Source organism: Dipodomys ordii, unplaced genomic scaffold (genome assembly GCF_000151885.1).
Source record: "Dipodomys ordii isolate 6190 unplaced genomic scaffold, Dord_2.0 Scaffold143, whole genome shotgun sequence".
NCBI lineage: Eukaryota > Metazoa > Chordata > Mammalia > Rodentia > Heteromyidae > Dipodomys > Dipodomys ordii.
The window spans coordinates 42,744-66,472 of NW_012267359.1; the positions used below are offsets into that span (position 1 = coordinate 42,744).

At 41.3% G+C, this 23,729-nt stretch overlaps 1 protein-coding gene and 1 pseudogene across 2 annotated transcripts in view; one reads left to right on the forward strand and one right to left on the reverse strand.

Moving 5' to 3' along the window:
* The first annotated feature begins 6,888 nt into the window (after positions 1-6,888).
* On the forward strand, positions 6,889-7,374 carry LOC105997355 (annotated as a pseudogene).
* Positions 7,375-14,887: 7,513 nt separating this feature from the next.
* Positions 14,888-23,729, reverse strand: part of Dapk1 (death-associated protein kinase 1) — a 194,424-nt gene continuing 185,582 nt past the window's right edge. For both annotated transcript variants that reach the window (XM_013031803.1, XM_013031804.1), the window contains exons 25-27: positions 20,954-21,142; positions 16,218-17,446; positions 14,888-15,750 (exon numbers count right to left, since the gene is read on the reverse strand). In XM_013031803.1, the coding sequence (XP_012887257.1) occupies positions 15,711-15,750; positions 16,218-17,446; positions 20,954-21,142 (1,458 nt within the window). In that variant the 3' untranslated portion in view covers positions 14,888-15,710. The remainder of the gene's footprint in view (positions 15,751-16,217; positions 17,447-20,953; positions 21,143-23,729) is intronic.

The following is a 23,729-nucleotide window of genomic DNA, read 5'->3' on the forward strand; positions in this document are numbered from 1 at the left end:
ATGGGAAAGGATGGGAAGGGGAAACAAAGAGGAGGCAACAATGTTTGATAAGAAATGTACTTGTTATCTTGCCCATGTAATTGTAACTCCTCTGTACAGTATTCTCACAATAAAAAAATTCCTATAATTGGGAATATAGTCATATAGTTTGATCCTTACACCAAATGTAAGAAGTTGTATACAGTAAGATTGTTTCTTCTATTTTAGTCTCCATTTAATACCACCTAACACCTCTTGTTATCCCTGCTCCTCCCTCTGGTCCTGGGGGTTAAACTCAGGGCCTGGGTACTGTTCCCAAGCTTTCTTGCTTAAAGCTAGTGATCTACCACTTGAGCCACAATTCCACTTCCAGCTATTTGGTGGTTAATTGAGATGAGTCTCACAGACTTTCTTGCCCTGGCTGACTTAAAATCAAGATCTTCAGATCTCAGCCTCCTAAGTTGCAAGGATTGCAGGCTTGAGCACAGATTCCTAGATCTTGTTCATTAAGTGTCCTCCTAGATTTTATTCATGAATCTAAGACTCAATGTATAGATATTCTTCTCTTCTCTCCAAAAATAAAAAAGTAATACCATATATCCTGCTTCACATTTTCCCTCATTTGGCAATATATTTTATACTTTTAACAAAAGAATTTTACTGTGATGCAGATGTTCCTCTGAAATTAAAATTAGTGAGGAATATCGCAACTCAGTCAGGTAGGTCAGGTGCACCTGGAGTGTGTGGCCTCTTGGAACATGCCGGAAGCTAAGCAATAGTTTCAAGGCAAGTCAAGAATAGCTATTTAAGGGCTGGGAAGGTGGCTCAGTGGTAGAGCGCTTGCCTTGCATGCATGAGGCCCTGGGTTCGATTCGTCAGCACCACATAAGCAAAAAGAAAAAACCGGAAGTGGCGCTGTGGCTCTTAGTGGTAGAGTGCTAGCTTTGAGCTGAAGAGCTGAGGGACAGCACCTAGGCCCAGAGTTCAAGTCCTAAAACCGGACCCAAAAAAAAAAAAAAGAATAGCTATTCAAGAGAAGATGCATATCATAACAGATAAATTTTCCTTCTGATTAATGCCATTAAGAGCACAATTCTACATTTCCAGTTACCCATGAAGTTCTTTATCTTCAAATACATCTAGTGAAGCACTCGTACTTTCTTCCTGTCTGTCCTTCACACTGTTCTAGACCCAGCTGGAAATATCCAGGGTGGCTCAGAGGTGGGTACAACCAGCATTGGGAGTGAGCAGCAAGGGAGACTTCCTAGTCATGGACTCAACAAGTCATCAAACCTTTGAGCCTCAATCTCATCATTTAGGCATCTATAGATGGTGTATAGTTGAGTACAATAAGACCTAAATAGAACTGGATCCTTAAAAGGCTTGGGCTAGTTTTGAAGCATTTATTTACTCTGCTTTGTAGGTGAATACTGAGAACTAAAATATCTTTAATGTTATTGAATTTTTTTCTTTTTTGGGTCCAGTCGTGGGGCCTGAACTCTGGGCCTGGGTGCTGTCCCTCAGCTCTTCAGCTCAAGGCTAGCACTCTACCACTTGAGCCACAACGCCACTTCCGGCTTTTTTCTTTTTGCTTATGTGGTGCTGAGGAATCGAACCCGGGTCTCAGGCATGCAAGGCAAGCGCTCTACCACTGAGCCACCTTCCCAGCTCTTAAAATATCTTTAAGACTAAGATTCTTATTCTGATGTCCAGAGGCATGTGGCTAGATTAGTCAAGATTTTCCAGAAAAAAAAATTGTACCAAAAATTGATAGGTGGATAAATGGGCAGACTGGTTTATAATAGGAATGACTCATATAGATATGGAAGATGATAAGTCTCCAGGTCTTAAGATGACCAGCTAGTGACCCAGGAGAGCACTGGTGAATGTTCAGTCTGAGAGCTGGCAGGCTCAAGACTCAAGCAGAATTTATGGTTCAGTTTGTGATTTAAGGCAGGTAAACACTAATGACCTAGCTTACTCAGTGGAGAGCAAGATGCCTCTTTTTCAGGAATCTGAACTTGTTTGGTCTATTCCAGCCTTCAGCTGAAACAATCTACTTTATTCAGTCTATAGATCTAGCTGTTAATCTAATCCCAATAGACATATCTGCATATACTATCAATATACTAAGGATGTTTGGATATTAAGAATACCTTGTGACCCCATCAAATAGACACATAAAATTAACCATCATAAATCCAGCCTTTGCCAACTTAGCACAGACACCTATCTCCTTCAACCAGATTTCATCTCAAATAAAAACAATGAAATGGTTGTAATCCTGTTTGTGCACAACTGAAAATGCAACACTGAAAAAACAGAGGAAAGCAGTCAATGGAAGGGATGACACTGATCCAGAAGCATTGCACTCATAATGGTGGAATTGCAACCTCCTTATACAAATACTTAATAATAACAAGAATAAAAATTATTTACATGAAAAAGAAAAGATATGTAGAACTGCAGCTAAAGAAATGGAAGGGAAGCACACAAAGGAGGCTTGCTTGTTTTTGATACCATGTAGTTTATACACTTTGATGTAAATTAACAATATAACAGTGTCATGATAGAGTCAATACATCTTTGTTATGCTATGAAAGAATTAAATAGAGAAATAAATCAAGATTGTATACACACACATTGTCATCCTTCAGTATCCGTGAGTTAGTTAGTTCCAGTGAACAAATCTCTACTCTAGTAGATACCATAACTGTCCATACTTCAGTTCCATCTATAAATTGCATAGTATTTGTATATAAACTACAGATCTCCCTATGTACCTCAAACCATGTCTAGATTAATTACAGGGTGTATATGGATATATCGTGTTTGATTGCATTTGGCTTTGTTGTAGTTTTTATGAAATGAAAGTTCACATCATACTGCGCAGAGCCTGTGTTTCAGCACAGTTTCTCCAGTCAACCTGTGCTCACCTTACTTCTCTGTTTCATACTTTGAAAACTGGCATAATGTTTCAATTTTTCAAGATTTTTATGTTTTTTGTTGTAAAAATACTGTGCAGAGGCGTTACAGTTACGTAAGTGAGGAAATGAGTACATTCCTATGGAGCATTGTTACCTCCTCCTTTGTTTTTCCCCTACCATGCCTTTCACCCCCCACCTTCCCAGCGCCTCCCTCCCCCCTCCCCCCCCACCCCCAGTTGTAAAGTTTGTTTTCAATATAGTGTCATACATCTCATTGCTACAATGGGTCAATCTGTGTCCTTATTTCAGCATTTTGTTGTTTCTTTCCCCTCCCCAAATTAGAAAAATGTATGTACAAGATGCAGGGCACCAACATCAAATACAGTGAAAACAGAGGTTATACTGTGGGGGAAGAACATACAAAAGAGACAAAAAAAATCACATAATACATTTTAACTACATTAAAAACAATAGCAAGAAAGAAAAAACCAGTTGTGTTCCTATCTTGGGGTTCATTTCACTTAACATCATCTTATATGGTCATATGTACATAGCTTTTGACCTTTTCTACTTGTCTTAGACTTACTTATACTAGTTATTGCAAATAAGGGAAATCATGGGACCTATATTTCTTTGGGCCTGGCTTATTTCACTTGATACAATTTTTTCCAAGTCTTTCCATTTCCTAACAAATGTGCGATGTCATTCTTTCTGATGGAGGCATAGAATTCATATATATATATATATATATATATATATATATCACATTTTCTTGATCCATTCATCTACTGAGGGGCAGCTGGGTTGGTTCCATATCTTAGCTAGGTAAATAATGCTGCAATAAACATAGTTGTGCTGGTAGCTTTAGTGTGGTCTTGTTTGTGATCATTTGGGTAAATGACCAAAAGTGGGATTGCTGGGTCATAGGGGAGCTCTATGTGGAGTCTTTGGAGGAAACTCCATACTGCTTTCCAAAGTGGTTGAACAAGTTTACACTCCCACCAACAATGTAGTAGGGTTTCCTTCTGTCCACATCCCCTCCAGCATCTGTTGTTATTTGATTTTTTGATTATAGGCATTCTAACTGGGGTGAGGTGGAATCTCAATGTTGTTTTGATTTGCATTTCTTTTATGGCTAGGGAGGTTGAGCATTTCTTCATGTGTCTATTGGCCATTCTTATTTCCTTTTCAGAGAAGTTTCTCTTTAAGTCTTTAGCCCACGTACTTAGTTTTTTGAGTTTTAAGTATATTTTAGATCTGAGATCCTGATCTGTAATCAATAATGTGCGTGTGTGGTGTGTCTGTGTGCACATGCACACTCACCTGCCAATCCTGAGACTAAAACTCAATCCTTGAGTATTGTCCCTGACTTTCTTTTGCTCAAGGTTAGTGCTCTTCCAGTTAAGCCACAGCTTCATTTTCTGCTTTTTGGTAGTTTATCAGAGATAAGAGTTTCTCAGACTTTCCTGCTTGGGCTGGCTTCAAACCATGATCCTCATATCTCAGCCTCCTGAGTATCTGTATCAATGACTTGTAATGTTATTATTGAGATTGTTTGGAGGAGCCATGAAACCCACCCATTCAGGTACAGTCCTCAGCAGAAAGCCACATTAATCAGTGAAAGCACATATGCTACCTGCTCTACAGATGGACAGTTCTCCATCTCTGTCCCTCTTCTGGAGCTTTCTAACTCTGCCTGATACATATAGCACTTTGAAATGTGCCATAGCCTTTAAGAGATCAAGTTATAGAAGGAGTGTATATTTTTCACTTTCAATCAAAAGCTGGAAATGATCAACTGAAGTGATCCAAATGTGGTTGAGACAGGCTGAGTGAGATCTTTTGTGCTACATAGTGAGACCAATTTGCATGCAAGGAGACATTTTTTGAAAGAGACTGAAAGATGAGTGATGAGCACAAAGGTGGACAGGCAAAGACACACAATAAATCAACAGATCAATAGATAAATACAACAAAGATCATTATTATGGAAAGTAAATAATTCTGGGTTCAAATCTTCATTTTACTTTGTACCAGCCAGTCACTTAAAATGATACTCATTTTATCACCTGTGAAAGGAAAATTGGAAATGTCTACCCGTGTGCATATTGGAGGAATGAAGGGAACAGATTATACTGATTCATATCCAGTCCCAGAATATGCTCCCATTGTTCTCCTTGAACATGTTTGGGAATGTAAGCCCAAATGTGTCATTCAGACACCCTTTTTGGTATCATACCTTAAGATGATACTGAGTGTTAGAAACTTTAGGACCCAGCACAGATGGGCAGATTAGAGATTGGCACACTCTATTGACCTCAGACCTTAAGATCATACTGATTTTAGATAGAGGTTTTAGGGCCCAGCAAGATGTACAGATTAGGGGCAAGAGGCTATCAATGCTGGCCTAAAGCCATTTCAGTTTATGACCTTGATTGCTCTGTCTGGGCTTTGATGTCAGGATGAATTCTTCAGATTCTCTTGGCAGCTTCAATCACCATTGCATGTTTTGTTTTCTTGGCTCTTGAGCCCTAACATTTCTGTGAAATTCTGTCACTGTGAGTGAGAGGAGACCTCTGATTAGGCACAGAGTTCCAGGCACAGAATATGGAGGTTCATGTTCTGCCTTTTCTCTGGCATATTCTCACATACATATTAAGCAAGTCAATATTGCCTATGCTCCTAGCAAGAAAAAAATGACACCCATGCCTGTGGCTCATGCCTGTAATCTTAGCTGCTCAGGAAGATGAAATCTGAGTTATGGTTTGAAGTTAGCCTGGGCAGACAAATTCTTAAGACTTCTTTCTTCACTTAAGCAGCAAAAAGACAGAAGCAAAGGCATGGCTCGAGTGGTAGACCCAGATCAGAAAAAAAAAAAAAAAGCTTCCTAGCCCATGTGTCCATGTAATGTGCCTGACCTTACTGGGCTTGGATCTGACCTGGGTGAGCACTTGCCTTAAAATTTTAGCCTTTATGTCCTGACCTCTTCAAAGTCAATAAAAATGGCTTTATTTATTGTAAAGTCTGTGGAATCTATGAAGTTTTCATTGCTAAGCTAACCAATCAGTTGACTAGCTCATAGGTAATATTGTCACGTACACCCTCTGTACTGGACATGGTTTCCCTCCTGTGTAGCTCTCAGTGAATTTGGTGATTGCTTTTTTCAAGGATTATCAGAGAGGTCTTGGTCATTGTTTTTCTAACAATTTTTTATTAGTATTCTTTTAGTTAAAAAAAACAACAGAATACAATAGGATCACACTTATAATCACAGATACTCAGGAGGCTGAAATCTGAGGATTGTGGTTCAAAGCTAGCTGGGCAAGAAATCCATGACTCTTACCTCCAGTTAACCACAAAAAACTGGAAGTTTCCAGGTGCTAATGGCTCATGCCTTAATCGTAACTACACAGGAGGCTGAAACCTGAAGACTGAGATTCAAAGCCAGCTGGGCAGGAAAGTCTGTGGGACTCTAACCACTAATTAGCTACCAAAAAAAAGCCTAAAATGGAGCTGTGGATCAAGTGGTAGAGTGCTAGCCTTGAGCAAAAAGCTAGAGCCCAATGCCTGAGTTCAAGCTTTAGAATTAACACACACAGACACACACACAGACACACACACAGACACACACACACATAAGCCAGAAGTGGAGCTATGACTCTTGAGTGAAAAAGCTAAGGGACTCTGAGTTCAAAAACCAGTACACACACAACACAACTTAGAAAAGAATCTTAGGAAGTGGCCTTCTGGCTCACATGGTAGAGTGCTAGCCTTGAGCACAGAGAAATTCAAGATAGTACCCAAGGCCCTGAGTTCAAGTCCCAGGACCAGCAAAAAAAAATAATAATACAAAACAAAAAACAACTGGGTGTTTGTTTGGACTGGAGAAGGGAGGCAACAAGCGAAGCGCACGTGGAGCGGGGGAGCAATGCTGCATGTGGAGATCCTCGGAGGCCGACAGGATTCGCTGGCTGCCGTCCCCGCTGCCATGCACTGGGTTAAAAACGACAACTAATGCCAACCATGAAAGATCCAAGTCACAGCAGTACTAGCCCAAGCATCATCAATGAAGATGTGATTATTAACGGTCATTCTCATGAAGATGACAATCCACTTGCAGAGTACATGTGGATGGAAAATGAAGAGGAATTCAACAGACAAATAGAAGAAGAGTTGTGGGAAGAAGAATTTATTGAATGTTGTTTCCAAGAAATGCTGGAGGAGGAAGAAGAACATGAGTGGTTTATTCCAGCTTGAGATCTCCCCCAAACTATGGACCAAATCCAAGACCAATTTAATGACCTTGTTATCAGTGATGGCTCTTCTCTGGAAGATCTTGTGGTCAAGAGCAATCTGAATCCAAATGCAAAGGAGTTTGTTCCTGGGGTGAAGTACTAAAATATTTCAGTAGACGGGGCCCTCTTTTGGTGGATGTAGCACAATTTCCACACTGTGAAGGCAGTATTAGAAGACTGAATTGTAAAAGCTCTCTCTTGTCACTGTGTTACACTTATGCATTGCCAAAGTTTTTGTTAGTCTTGCATGCTTAATAAAAGTGCTGAGACTGTTATTAAGTAAAAAGCTGTCAAACATTTACTGAAAATAGAATTGACCCCATGGCTTAATGTAAAGACAGCGAGGAAAGAAGCACCAGTCAAGTTGTGACAAAGCACCAAATTAAAAAAAAAAACTCTAAATCTTACTGAATTGTCATTTTTAAGGCTAAACTGCTCTCTAGAAATTACTAATATCTTTTAATATCTACACTTTGTTTTAAAAAAAAGAATTCTAATTGTTAAGCAGAATTCTCAATTACATTTGTCCTCATCAGAAAGAATCTCCTTTTTTTGGTTCATTTGTTAATTTCATTACAGACAAATATGTCTTTGGTGATTGAGAGTACAAGAATATGAACTGATAAAGAGCTAGTTTGGCTTTTCTGACATGTTATCATAGTAGAAATTGAATTCTCTTGAGGTTGTATCTGAAGAAGTATTTGATTTGAGAACTGCATCCTTTGAGGATTCGTATCCATAGCCGTAACTGTGTAAAGTGTAAGTTAGGACCCTCACCAGCTTGTAGTCCAATAGAACAAAGAGATTATAAAATGATTTGAGTGGTGCTTTTCCTTGCATTGTTAACCATCATGACAGTAGTCTGCAGCACAATTTTTCTTTTAACAAAGCTAGAACAGTTTGGCTTCTTGAACTTCATATTTGGGTAGGTTAAGCTGCCATACATGTTCAGTGTGAATAGTGTTTAAGTTGAAAATATTGTAAAAAAATATTTTTTCAAAAATATTAAAAAAAATAAATAATAGTAGAACTGAAAAAAAAAAACAACTTTGGGCTGGAATGCAGCTCAGTGGCAAAGCACTTGTCTAGCAAGTATAATGTCCTGTGTTTGATCCCAGTACCCAAAAAAGAAAAGACAAATAAATAAACAAAACAATCCTAGCCAAAGATCCCATGATGCCTCTTTTGATCTTATGAGACTAGTAGCCCATTGCAAACACGTTGCTCATTTACATGTAATGCACTGGCACAACCTGTGTTTGCACTGTGGTATTGGATTATATAAATCTTCCTGCACTCCTTATAAAACGGGTTGTATTGAACACATGAAAAATCTAATCTGGTGCTTTTCAGGGCGCTGTTTCTCCTCCCCTTGTATAGCCTAGGACACAGGGTCAGCAAACTTGTCCCCTCCCTAATCTAGTAAGGAGCATTCCATGTTGGGGTCCCACTGGCACACACAGGCTGCCAAGGTCCAAGAGTTTACACAATGAGAAGCTGCTCTTTATAGCAAACCAATTCTCAAGATCTTATTTCCATTTGTAGGACAGGGCACTGTGCCAATGGTGAATGAGATTCTAATCCAGCCTTTGATTTGCTTCTGTCCCATTATGGAAAGGTGAATTAAAAGGTCAACAGAGAAAACAATCCCAGGATCCCCAGCTTGGGACAGTCTGTACTGTGACAGATAGTCACAGTGTGTTCTTCATGTGAAGGGCCTGCAATAGGGTCCTTGTGGTTTGTGGCTCTCACTGACTCAAGGTTCTCCTAAAGCCAGAGTCTTGGTACCAAGGTGGGAGCAAAGCTGGAGGCTGAAGTCCCTGGGTCCTGAGTGGATTGATCCACATAGAGAATGGAGCAGAGCCTGGATACAGCTGCCTTTCAATGCAAAGAGCCTACCAGAAATCCAGGCCAGATACCAGATCAGGACACCGGTGACAATTTGGGAATAGGGTGTTGAAAATTCAAAGAGCATTTAAAATCAGTCACTAGATGGGAAAGTGTGAAAGATCAGTGAACCTTATAGCTTAGACTTTAAATAAAATAAAGACAACTTCAAAGTGGTTTCCTAAGTTTGACTTCACCCTACATGTTTATATAACATTGGCCATATGAATGCTGAAGATTAAGTTTTGAAACTAATAATAGTTATAATTGTTGATTAATCATTGAAGTCTTTTCAATGGGAAAAAGAGAAAAGATGGACTTTTCCTTACAGACTTACTATGTCTGTTTCTAATGTATGCTTCTCATGTACATAGGTATAGCAACAGTGCATGGTAAAATTTATTGTAAGTGTTATGAGTTAATAAAATTTCCTCTGGGTGAAACAAAGTAATGCAATTCTTTTCTCAGTAATCATTATGCTTTTCTCTCCTGGGATTTTAATTATCATGTGCCAAAAGTAAAAAAAAAATCTAAACATATATTTATATTTTATATTCAGTTCAAAATAAATAAAAATGTAATTCTATATTTCAGCTTCGGTTCATAATGCAATAAAAGAACTGGGATAGCTCAAGTGGTAGATCACGTGCCTGTCCTATACTAAGCCTCTTTGATCTTCAGCTCTGCAAAACAATAAAAACAAATCAAAGCAAAACAGAAGAAAATAATTGTGCCTGAGGATGTTTAGCTCCGTTATTTTAACACTAGGGGAAGTATTTGTATGTTTCATAGGAGAGAAAGTTAAGTGAATCCAAGAGGGACACATGATTACAGTGTTAGGCAAGCATTAAAATGGATGCTCCTGGAGAACGAGGCTCTACTAGAACTGATAAAGGTCATGTATAATGATAGGAATTTTTTTCAAAGAATGTGTAAAATCAGATGCCCCATATTGTTTCAATTACATCAAAATATGTCTACATAAAACAACTGAAGCAGACATTGACCAAAAAAATGTAACTCATTATAACCCCTCTGTAAATTGCCTTTACAGTAACAATTTTTAAAATTAAAATAGAAAAAAAAACTGATGTGGAGAAAAACCACCACCTTATTTCCCCGAACACTTTTACTTTTCCCAAAAGTCCAGAGGTCTACCTCCTGCCCCAGGTGAAGTTGACATCAGCCGGAATTGCTGCTTCCAGCACTGGGGCAGGTGCAATGAAGTGCACGTGCAGCCCAGACCTGCTTTTCTCTTTCCTTGCTGATCAGTCACAGAATCAGGTGATTCAGAGGAGGTGTCTTCAGCTGATCCTGGGTGAATGGCCTTTTTTTCTTGGAAGACAGTGATTTTCATCTAAGTGGCTGTGATGAGACCCAAGCACTTGCACAACTCTGCAGGGAGTGCAGGGGGTGTTGGATTCTCAGATTCTGAGACCAAGGATCTTGTTAGATTCTTTGTAGATTTCCTTGATAGTGGGAAGCACACACACACACACACACACATGCACGCACACACACACACACACACACACACCATTCAGCTAGGATGAGGGGCCCTAGCCAGAACCAATCCTTATAGCTAGAGAATCCTCCATGCACACATGCACAATATTCATACAACCCACATGTGCATCATATCAATACCCTAAATAACCCACATTTACTTAATTACATGCATAGTAAACGCCTATATACATATACCCTCACAACTAAAAATATGTACATATGCACACATGCATACCAACTCAGTCACACACATATGCATGACACACTACACCTATGCTTGTGTACATACATGTTCATGTGTGCATGCATAACACACAAAATATATACTCATGGCACTCATTTACATGTATGCACATAGCACATTGTAGTATTAATGTATGGCAGAGTCCTATAAAGGGTTACAATGGGCCATTTGTGGTCAGATGACCTAATACTAGTCAGAATTATTAATAATTGTAGGGCACTTTATCTAAATCTTTTCATCTGGATGTTGTTGAACCATCTCTGAAGTTTCTTGTAAAATGTTGTGACTTCAGTGAAACAAGATGGCATCCACCAATAGCCTCAGAGTTCCTTACCTGTAACCCCATGAAGGGAAGACTCCTGTAGATTACAGTCACAGCCTTGAGTTTCAGCCTAGAGGTAATGGTATCGTGGACAGCCCAGGGGCCGGGAGGCTCTGCGGTAAGCATTTGTGTCTCTTCCCTCCTCCCAATCACCACACTGCCTCTCTCCTTTCTGACAAGAATTAGCCTGGTGAGCACAGCCAGTTGTCATTCAGAAGAGGAATTCTAGAGAAAGTACCTCTTAGGGACATTTCTACTCTGTACCAGACATGTTCTAGGGGTCCCTTCCTGTCCATGAAAATGCGTATCAGTTGCCTTTTTGTTACTGTAATGAATACCTAAGATTATCAATTTACAATGAGGAAAGATTTATTTTGCCTTACAGTTTTGGAAAGTTCAATTTGTGGTCATTTGATTTTGAGAGGATGGCAAGACAGTAAAAAAGAGAACAGAAAAAAGAGAAAGGATGAAAATGGGGTCCTATAATCTCTTTCAAGGGTATCAGGCACAGCCTGATCCAAAACCCCCCACTAGGGGGTTCTGCCACCTTCCTATAGTACCACACAGAGAATCAAGTCTTTAACATGTAGTGCTCTTGGAGACATTCCAGATCCCACTACATCAAGGAAAAAGGTGCCAATTACTTTCAAGGGCTTCGCCCTACCTTCCTCTCTAACCAAGAGATAATCTGGAACACGAGATCTGTTACTCACACATCTGGAAGCTGCTGAGTGCTGGAACTGAGGCCTTTGGAGACTCCAGCCTCTCATCAGCACTTGACTTGTAGCTAATGGTAAAAACTGACATCAGCTTTGGTTGGCATCCAGCTGCCATCTCTGAGACAGCCCCTGAGAGCAAGGCCCTGGAACAGTTGCAAGGCTGAGCTCATGAGTAGTGTAGGGTTCCTCGGTGAGTAGTGCAGGGCTGGCTGCACTGTAATAGGTCTTCAACACATCTGAGGAAGATGGATGGGATGGAGACCCTGCTCCTCAGTTTGGGCTAACAAATTATCAAGAATCCAATTCTGCAAGACTGTGGTTCAACAATGTATGAATTCAAGTGAAAACAAACTGTAAACAAACAAAAAAGTCAAAGAAAACTCAGTTCTGCTTTTCTAAAAAGTATATTCTTTCTAAAGCAATTGTTTTTTCTTGTTTTCTTAATGTATTATGTCTATTTGTTTATCTTTGCAATGTAGATGTAGGGTCCTGCTTTGCTGGACTGCTTTAAATTACGTAAGTGGTCTTACACATTACTCCGTCAGCTTTATTATTTCCTTTTATTCAGTTTTATATCTTTACTCTTTTCTTAAAATGTGGTAAAATGGAGCTGAGTGTTGGTGGCTCACACTGGTAATTGTGGCTACTCAGGAAGCTGAGGTCTGAAGCTCCCAGTTTGAAGCCAGTCTGCGCAGACAATTCCGTGAGACTCTCCAATTAACCACGCAAAAGCCAGAAGTACAGTGGCTCAAGTGATGGAGGGCCAGCTTTGAGCAGATAAAGCTAAGCAAGAGTGCCAGGCCCTCAATTCAAGCCCCAGTACCAGCGCGCGCGCGCACACACACACACACACACACACACACACACACGCACACACACATCGTGAAATACAGACTAGAGACAAGATCAAACATACCACTTTAATCATGCACAGATCTGTAGTAATAAATATATTCTTATTGTTGCACAACCCCATCCATTTCCAGAACTATTTCATTTAAGAAAACTGCAAGTTTTCCCGCTCTTAATGAGGGTCCATCTACTTCTGAGCTCTGATTCCTGACTTGCCCTCAAGCTCTTCTACATAGCTGGTTGTAAAAGCTGTTGATACAGGTAGAGGAGAGGAATTCACATTGCTTTTCCAGTTATACCTCCAGGGTTTATTTAGTCCAGGTGGACTCTGGATATGGATCGAGTGCAATGTAGGTCAAGATTTCTATGAATTCTGCAGCTGAATTTAGAAACCTGCTTATTACAAAAGGTTTACCAGAATTCCACCCAAAGTTCTGCTTTCTTCCAGAAACAGAATCCAGAATTTGGAATCAAATAGAATGAACAAAAATGCCTCCCTGCTCTAGGCCTGGGATGCCTTATCCATCCATCCTTCAGATCGCCAGCATCCTAAGATGTCCTCTTTTGTTTTGGTACTCTGGGACAGCCATAGCGCAGATAGAAGATAAAGAACATTCTACTGAAGTGCATTTCAGTGATTCTGAAGGAAAGGTCTCATAAGTGGCTTTTCTTCATGGCATCTAAGAACTTGAATATCTTGATTCATAGTATGGTCACAGGAGGTAAATTATAGTCTGGTTTCTTTTTCCTGCAGAAGGTAGACCTGGTACCCTATACCATACGGTGGGGCTAGGTCAAATTGTTTCAACTCGACTACAGCTCCTGGCACTCAAGTCCCCTTTCTACTCCCTGGGAAGCCTCCCTGACATGTTCTACAATGAGCTCAATAAACTCTTTATGTGTGGGTTTATAAAAAGTACAGAGTATGGCTTGAATTTCAGGAGCCAGGGCATATGAAATCATTTTAATAGGTACATATCCTGGAACTTTCTACAAAGGTGGGAAGATGCTTGTCATCTTGTCTGCTCTCTATCATGCCTTCTCATTTCTTCTATTAGCTGAACATCTTTTTTTGCAGTAACTGCACCTCTCAAACATCAGCCCAGGGGTTTGACTGGGCAAATCGTAAGAACTCAGCTGTGTGGGATTTGTGTAGGGAAAGCCATGTGATCCATGCTGACCCCACCAGAAACCTCTCCTTGCCTCTGGTTTTCAGCTGTCCAGGAGGTGAAAGCTTCACTGAAGTTGGAGAGACAAAAGCCAATATTCAGGATTAAGCTGGACAAGAGTAAATACAACTTTGGCTGGGTAGGATTATGGTTTGAAGCTAGGCTGTGCAGAAAAGCCTATGAACTCCATTTCTAATTAACTAGCAAAACATCAGACTGCAGGCCTGGCTCAAGAGGTAGGGCATCAGCCTTGAACAAGAAAGCTGAGAGTTTGAAGTCCTGAGTTCAAGCCCAGTATACTGTTGTACATATGTATATACACACACACACACACACACACACACACACACGCACGCATGCACGCACGCACAGAGTCAGAACTTCAATTTCATCCTTTCTAGGTTATCTATGTTTTAAAATTATTCATCAATAATTATTTTCTTATTTTTTACTGCAGATAATTGAGGCAAAGTAAAAGGAGCTGTATTCTTACAAAAATGGTGACAAATCATTACCATCTTGGTATTTTTCCTTCCAGTCGTCTTTCTCTGTTCTATTTTTTTAAGGCCATTTGAAGATTTTATTCAATATTGGGTTTGTATAGGTACTAATATTGGTACCTGTTGTCAGGTGCAGGCAGGTCAACTCTGAAATTCCTAAGTGATATCAATGAAGGGAAAAAGAGAGTATCTTTTCTCTTGGTCCCAGTGTCTTTCCTCTATCTCACTTTGGCATAAACTAGCAACCTTATCTGTCTCTGTTGCTAGGACTAGAAGATGTCATTTTGTTTACTTACCCTTGCCACTCCTAGTTTTAATAATCAGTAACAAGTTGTTTTCCTCCCCAGAGGTTAAGATTTAATGACTTTCTGTATTGCAGATTGGGTTGTGCTACTGTGGGGGGGTTTTGGGTAGTGAAACCCCAATGAAGAATGAAGACTTGCTTTTGAATAAAAGACAACAAATCTGATGCAATAAGCAACAGTTTATTTATAAAAAAAATAAAAGAAAAAGAAATAAAAAGCCAAACTTAATTCTTTTAGGACATATTATAGATTAAGTAAAAATACCAGTATTAATATATATGTATATACATAGTGCATATATATATATGTGTGTGTGTATATATATATATATATATATATATATATACAAATGATATAACATTAACATTACATGCTTCTCAGGACAGAAGAATTAGGACACGTTCCCTCAAATCAATGCAAAATTCTATCACAATTTAAAACAACTGCAAGAAAACTTGCTTCCTGTATTTTCTCATGTTAAACTTCAAGTACAAGAAGTGATCAAACCAGAATCTAAATGTGGAAACCATCTGCTATAAACCAGTGACAACGGACTGCCAGAAGTTCAGGGCTGGGGAATGGAGGGTCTTCTGAATTCTCACACAGTTCTCTATAACCTTACAACTGTGTCAACCTTCTACCTGAGATGAAAAGGATATGAGGAAGCGTGACAGTTCATAGGTTTCATGTGCACAGTCACACGGACATGTCAACAAAAGCAACCTGGCAAACATCATTTTAGAACAATACTGGCCATGAACTCACCCTGGGGGAGGGATTCCTTTCTCACCTGTCTTTGCCAAATATAACACAGACATTGACCCCCCACCCCCCCAACCCCCGAAATGAAAACAAACAAACAAACTCAGGGTGAAGCACCTCTGGCGATGATCAGCATACAGCAAGGGACAGAGAGGTAGCATTTCCTTGGTGACAGCTCCGGGCTGACTCAGATGATTTCAACACACCCTCTTCTGCAAAAGGCACTCACATATTGTCTGTTTATAAATCATACAGTGGGGTCCAAGCATGGAAGTTTCTCCTACAAATATAAAAGAGATAAGCTGAGGAGCTGGTATAGCAATGGAAAGAATCTAAGAAATACACATTGTGGATAAATGTGCACGTTCTTTTCTTTTTTTTGTTTTAGGATAATCAATAAAGTAGTTTAAAAAAATTCATTGAAAAGTTCAGAATTCCAATAAAATTATCAATAAGAAGCAAGGTACTGGAGGAGGAGAGATGGGAGTCCAAAACACTGCAAGGAGGGACTCTTAACTTTTCAAGTGAGCCAAGTGCAGGATGTGATCTGCTTTCGACAGAAAAACCATCCACAGACAGGGTGTGAGGGAGGGAGGTGGAGGCAGGGAAAGAAGGAAGGAAGGTGGCATTGTCAGGATGTAGGCACAGGAAGGAATGTCTGGGGGATGTTCCAGTGGGAAAAATGGGTTGCAGCCCCTTGATGTCTGCACTCCAAAAACACCCTGCCCAAGCCAAGGCTGCCCTCACCGGGACACCACCGAGCTAATGGAATTGTAAGATGTGCCACTGTTGCAGCTTGAGGCATAGGCTTCCTGGCCATTGCCATCGAGGTTGATTTTGAACACGGAGGAGGCCTTCAATAGAAAGTCTGCTGCATCCCGGCGACCCAGCTCTCTCAGTTTGGACATGAGGATGCCCACGGTGCTCTCTGGGTAGGAGGTCCATTCCCGCAGCAGGGCATGTACTGGGCTAGGAAGGAAATCCCTAGGAGCCCCACTATTGGTGTTATACTTGGCCACCAGATCCGGGAGGCCCAGGTTCATGGCGAGAAGGCACCAGTCCTTCCCCATTGGGTCAGGAGGGTCTAGTAGGCGACTCAGTTTCCTCCGGGTTAGGAGGTTCAGGTCTGAAGCATGAATGTCCATGCCCAGGCTGGCCTGCGAGTAGACATCATGACAGCCAAAACACGTGATGCTACTGAAGCTCTCCTTGTACCCGCCCATGGTGTTGGTCAGGGAGCTCTCTTTCAGGGTCTGTGCTCGGAAGAAGTCTCGGGGCTGGTAGACCATGACAGGCTCATGGTGCTCCCGAAGCTGCTGGGGACTCAGATAATGCTTCACTATCAATAATCCGGGCAACGTGGTCGCCATGACGTTCTCGATGGTGCTGCACACCGAGTCAAGCAGCAGGCAGCACTTGATCTTTTCTGTCTCCAGTCCACGCACCTGCACCTCAATGCCCTGGCCATGGTTCACCAGCAGCACCAAGAGCTCGGCCCCACGGTTGGCAATCTTGCAGCCGCCCACCCACAGGCGGATGTCCGCATCACCCTCCGCACTCTGCTGGTGGATCCACCGGCACAGGTTCACCTGGACCTTGTGAAAGATGCCACACGGGAAGGGGGTGAGGTGTTCCACGGGCACAATACGCACGCCACCATACACCATCACCTCATCCTCCTCGTCCGTCCAGGAGCGCTGTAGGTTGTCAGTCTTGATCAGGGCAGGGACATCCACCATGGTGCCGCTGCTCAGGTCCCGGGCACAGATGTCCATGGCATCCAGAATCTGCAGCAGCTCCTCCACATCACTGTCAGGCACTAGCCTCTGGATGTCTTCCATGGTGTAGCGGCCCCGGTAATGGTGCAGGGCCCGGGGGGTCTCCACAGACAGCAGCTTCCCCAGCACGTTGGTACAGAGCCAGCGGGGATCCAGCAGCAGCACATCCTGCACTGTCTCACTCTGGATGATGTTGATCTGTCAGAGGGGACAATGCAAGGTCACCAATAGAAATGGAACCCAACCCGAGCCATGGGCAACCCAACACTAGCACACTGAACGGTCGGAGCCCAGTAAGGAGTGGAGGCATTCTAAGAACAGAGATCCTAAGATAGAGCACAAGTCCATCTCTAGAACCAAAAGCTGACCTTCCCAAACTAGTTTGGGAATATAAAGAGAGAGATTCTGAGAAGCAAATGTCATTAAATATCAAAAGATCCAAAAAGAAAAAAATAAAAAGAAAAGACACAGCAGCTATAAAGAAGAGGTAAACAGCCGTGCAATGGTGGCTCACACTTGTAATCCCAGCTACTTAGGAGACTGAGATCTGAGGATCATGGTTCAAAGCCAGCCCAGTCAGGAAAGAGATTCTTATTATCTCCAGTTAACCAACAGAAAGCCATACGTGGAGGTGTAGCTCAACTTGTAGAGCGCCAGGTTTGAATGAAAAAACTAAGGGACAGTGCCCAGGCCCTGAATCCACACAAGTGCTGGAATGAAAAAAAGACAAAAGAGAAAGAGGAAGAAGAGGAGAAATGACAACCTATACAGGGCAAGGAGTGATTTTTGTTTTTATTTACTTAATTTTGAGTCACCAAAACACAGTATGTAAATGAGTAACAAAATAGCTATAAGAGCAATTACGAGAAGTAAAGCCTCCTTGTATGAGGACTATATATATTCAGTCATTGTACTGTATCAATGTTGTGTTTTCAACTGTGATTATTATATTGGGTTATGTAGTGGGATGGATCTCTTTGGAGATACAAGGATGAAAGGATGATGTCTGCAAAATAAAGAAGAAAATGAACAGGAGAGAAAGCAAATGTCACAAAAAAATGCCACAATTTAGGTGTTGAGTATTGATGATAGTGTTCTTTTTTATTTTTCTTTTGGCAGCAGGATTGGGGCTTGAACTCTGGGCCTGGGCACTGTCCCTCAAACCCTTCAGCTCAAGGCTAGCACTCTACCGCTTGAGCCATGGCACCACTTCCAGTTTTCTGGTGGTTTACTGGAGATAAGTGTATCCCAGACTTTTCTACCTAGGCTGGCTTTGAACCACAATTCTCAGATCTCAGTCTCCTGAATAGTTAGGATTACAAGTGTGAGCCACTGGTGCCCAGCTTTAGTTTTAAAGTTTAATTTTGTTGTAAAGGTGTCGTATAGAGGGGCTACAGTTATATAAATAAGGTAATGAGTACATTTCTTGTTGAACATTGTTACCCACTGCTTCACTTTTCTCCCAATATCCCTCCCCTCAGTTAGCTTGTTTTTGCTTAAAGCTGGTGCTCTACCACTAGAGCCATAGCTCCACTTCTGGCTATTGTATTGGGAACAAGAGTCTCCTCCACTTTTCTGCCTAGGCTGGCTTTCAGCCATGATCCTCAGATCATGAGTAGCTAGGATTATACACAGGAGCCATTGGTGCCCTATCATGGTATTGTTCTTATAGTTTAGTTTCTCTGAGGCTTAAAATTTCCCCACAATGATTCAGAATGATCTGTCAATCCACCATTATGTAAGTGTGGAAAGATGTGCCACCATGATAACTACTTGCCCCACTGACAGGATGGCAATGAGACCAGAGACAATAACCAAAACGTCCTTCCACTCTAAAGGTCATGTTTATTCCTTAAAAAACCCAAAGTAGCAACGAAAATCATGTGACAACAGAAACGACTTGCTCATTTAAGGGAACTCACTTTTCCTCTGTTCCTGCTGTTTGTTCCAGCCTGGTTCTTTGAATAATGATGACCTAATGTGGACTCCTTCCTCAAAGTAGACTCGGATGCTGTGTCCTGTGGACACAGGACTTTTCTGCCCCAACCTAGCTTAGACCTTAAGAGACCTTTCCTATATGGGTCTGTTCATAACTGCGCCTTAGATAGAAAATTTTATGCAGCATAGCCCATTTCTAAACAGTTCTCAACAGGGCATTTGCTGGAGTATCACTTGCAATTTAGTACTGACTAATGTCATCTCATTTAAAGACAAAAGCCTAATCTACTGTCTGGAGTGGAGACCACAGAAATTATATGCTCAGTGTGCTATGTGGCTCTTGGACCAGAAAAAAAGACAGAAGGATGACAGGAAAATGTGAGTAACATCTACAGAACAGCCACAGGACCTGAGGAGGCCAGATCCAGCCTGGGTGGGGTCCACATCTTTTAAAGTTTGTTTGTTTTTTAAATCAAAGCTTCAAGCACTGGAGAGGTGGGATGCCAAATTACATGGACTATACACTATAATCTGGAATCGCTGCTGGTCAAATACTAAAAGGTAAGACAATGGTGTGCTAACAGAGTATATTATTATGGTTAAAACATGATTTACGGTCAGGTATTTCTTACAATCTCAACTTGGATCTCTCTGACCCTGGCATTTGTCTCTTTCATTGTATTCAGTCAATATTGCTGGAGGAATCAGCTGATTAGCTAGTTGTTAACTAGAAGTTTAAAGTCTGATAACATCACTGCTTGAGGCCCAAGGGAACCATTCCTTTCTAGATTCAGCAGCTCAGAGACTGATGCTGGAGGCTCAAGCTTGTAATCCTAGCTATTCAAGAGGCTGAGATTAAAGGATTTAAGATTAAAGCCAGCAGGTAGACAAATCTCAGAGACTCTTCTCTCCAAATAACTAGCAAAAATGCTGCAAGTGTGTAACAGAGCACCATTGCTGGGCAAAACCCCAACTTTGAGTTCAACATAACAACACACCACACACACACACCCCCTCTGGTCAAGACACACACACACACACACACACACACACATCCTTCTGGTCAAGATGTGGCACCCAAAAAGATAAGGGTTGAAGTTCTGGTTTTTAATATTCTTAGGACTGATCCTATTTGCTTATGAATGGTCATTTTCTCTGTTGTTGGCCAGACTAGCTCTCACACTTCATAGATTTTTATAGGATGGTAGAACAGAAAGGCTGTGATGATGAGCAAAATGTGCTATATCCTAGTGCTAAACACAATCGAAAGTTTCCATTTCTTACCATTTTGAGTGGGCATGTCTTGCTTGCTGGGGATTTAAATGTGTATTACTCACATTTTAATTGCTCTGCACACCTGTGTACTGTCTGTCTTAGTGGAACACCTCACTACCTTTTCTCAATTATTTATCAACTCAGAACCTGTATGGAATGAGACCCTCCCCACTCATAGAAGCAGCTAACCAGGGGCTTCTGGGAAGAGGAGCAGAGTACCTGACAGGGCATGGAGACCCCGACATCTGAGGCAGGGGCCCTGCACCCCTAACTAGCAGGGTCTGGAAGACTTAGCATCTTACATAGATGCTAAGGTAGAGAAGTTCTGGGAATCATCTGAGGTATAAAAAGCTGCAGGTCTACCAGCCTTGCCTATAGCTTAGGTGAGTAGCTAAGCAGTTTCTGCTTCGTAACCCAAGGTGGGGCTCTGCTGTAGAAGCTGGACAGAGGTAAGTTCCCTGATCCCCCCCCCCCATATCCACTCCCTCTTACCTCGCCTGCACTGTGGAGCTGGTGCACGATGTGCCGGAGGTCCTCCTCACTGGCCAGGGGGTTCAGCTGGTCCTGTACATCATACACAAACTGCTGCAGTGACATTAGCTGATTGGGCCCGTTGAGTTTTCTCCAGGAAGGCAGCGTGGAGATGATTTTCTCACACAGGTGTGTCATGGGAGGGCAGCCCTAAAGTGGGCAGAGCAGGATGGGTTAGCTACCAAGCTGTTGGGGGAGGGGGTGAGTGTCTATGGAGGAGCCTGCTAGAGACCATGTCATTCATTCATTAGCATAGACTGCTGCTCTAATTCACAAACGCACTAGGATGTTTTTGATGGAGTACTGGTGCACATAAATGTTTTTGTGTTACCTTGAGCAAGATCTATCAAATATCGCTTTGTGAGGATTCTTAGTTCTATTACTGATGCTAAACAGGCAGTAGGTCTTCATAATGATGACTTTAGGATTGTGAACTCAGGTGCCTATGGCTCACAGCTGTAATCCTACCTATTCAAGAGGCTGAAATCTGAGGATCAAGGATCTAACTCAGCCTAGGCAATTAGACTTTTATCTTCAATTAACCACTCAAAAGCCAGAAGTGGAGTTGTGGCTCAAGTAATAGAATGCCAGCTGGAGTGAAAAAAGCTAAAGGACAGTGCCCAGGCCCTGAGTTCAAGTCCCAGACATGAAATCAATAGTTAGATCACTCTGTGAAGACTATCGGTTCTATTACTCATGTTAAACAGTGAATCTTTACAATGATGGTCCATCTGGAAGTGCTAATTCCTAGTATTTTACTCTTCACTTTTCCCTCCCTTTCTTCCTCCCCTTCTTTCTCCCTCCACTTGTTCACTCAGCTCTTCCCTGCCTGTTAAATGAATGATTCAGTCTGGCAATAGTCACTTTAGAAACTGAAAGAGAAGAGCTGAGAATGCATATTGTTCAGAGGAGCAAGCTGGAGGTAAAGTTTGAATGGAAGAGCCTGTCCTTGCTGGTTGTTATTTTCATGACTTTACTGGTCTATATTTTCTTTTCTTTTCTTTTCTTTTTTGTCGGTCCCTCAGCTCTTCAGCTCAAGGCTAGTGCTCTACCACTTGAGCCACTATACCACTTATGATTGTCTGAGTGGCTTACTGGAGATAAGAGTCTCATGGACTTTCCTGCCCAGGCTGGCTTTGAACCTCCTGAATAGCTAGGATTACAGGAGTGGGCCTCCGGTGCCCACTGAGTCTATATTTTTTTTTCTTTCTTTCTTTCCTCTTCCTCCTCCGCCTCCTCCTCCTCTTCTTCTTCTTTTTCCTTTTTGGCTGGTATTGGGTTTGAACTCATAGCCTTATGCCCTTGCTTGGCTTTTTCAGTTAACACTGGTGGTCTACCACCTGAACAACACCTCTACTCTACTTTTTAAAATGTATTAAAATGTGTATATTGTTATTATAAAAAGTGATATACAGAAGGGTTATAGTTATATAAGTCAGGTAAAGAGTACATTTCTTTTTGGACAATGTCATCCCTTCCCTTAACCTCTAAAGTTTTTTTTCTCCTGTCCCACTTCCTAGATTTTGCTGGTTAATTAGAGATAAGAATCTCACAAGCTTTTCTGTCCAGGCTAACTTTGAACCATGAACCTCAGATCTCAGCTTCCTAAGTAGCTAGGATTATAGGTATGAGCCACCTGTACCCAGCATGAGCCTGTATTTTTTTTTTTTTGGGTCCGGTCGTGGGGCCTGAACTCTAGGCCTGGGCACTGTCCCTCAGCTCTTCAGCTCAAGGCTAGCACTCTACCACTTGAGCCACAGCGCCACTTCCGGCTTTTTTCTTTTTGCTTATGTGGTGCTGAGGAATCGAACCCAGGGCCTCATGCTTGCAAGGCAAGCGCTCTACCACTGAGCCACCTTCCCAGCCCCATGAGCCTGTATTTTTATAAGCTTTTCAGCAAGTAAATCATGGGAATCTCTGCTTCACAGTCATGACAGAATCTGAGGCTGATCGTATGGTCAGGTCATTGATTTGTTGGTTTGCTTCTTTTTCCATGATTGTACCTACTGCTTTGTCTTGATTTATAAAAGAAATCTATATAAAAAATGTTTTATTGTTTTCTAGAAATAATACATCATTTTGGTGAAGATTGAGTTTGTATAGTTTATTTCAATCTGAACAGATGTAAATATTTATTTTTTAATATGTACTTTTTACAGTTACATGAGTAATGAGTACATTTCCTTTCAAGCATTGTAACCCCCTCCTTTGTTTTTCCCCTACCACCCCTTCCTTCCCCAACTCCTCCTTCCCCCAAAGTTGTAACGTTTACAATTTTATTTTAAAGAGAGATGGAACATTATTTCAACATTCAAGTGGATTTTAACCAGTAGAGTACTTTGTGAGTATTTTGGTTGAAATGTTTAGTAATTGGCTTGAAGTTGTTTTTTAGTGTATGTGTGTGTGTATATATATACACATATATATTACATATATTATATATAATATATTATATAATTAATATATGTTATATATGTATATGTATATATATATATCTATGAGTGTGTATACATATGTACCTTAGTCCTGGGGTTTGAATTCAAGGCCTGGGTGCTGTCCCTGAGCTTTTGTGCTCAAGGCTAATGCTCTAACACTTGAGTCACAGCTCTACTTCTGGTTTTTGTTTTTTTGTTTTTTGTAGTTCTAAGAGTCTTGGGGAATTTCCTGCCTTGACAGGTTTTGAACCATGATCCTTAGACCTGAGCCTCCTAAGTAGTTAGGGTTACAGGTGTGAGCC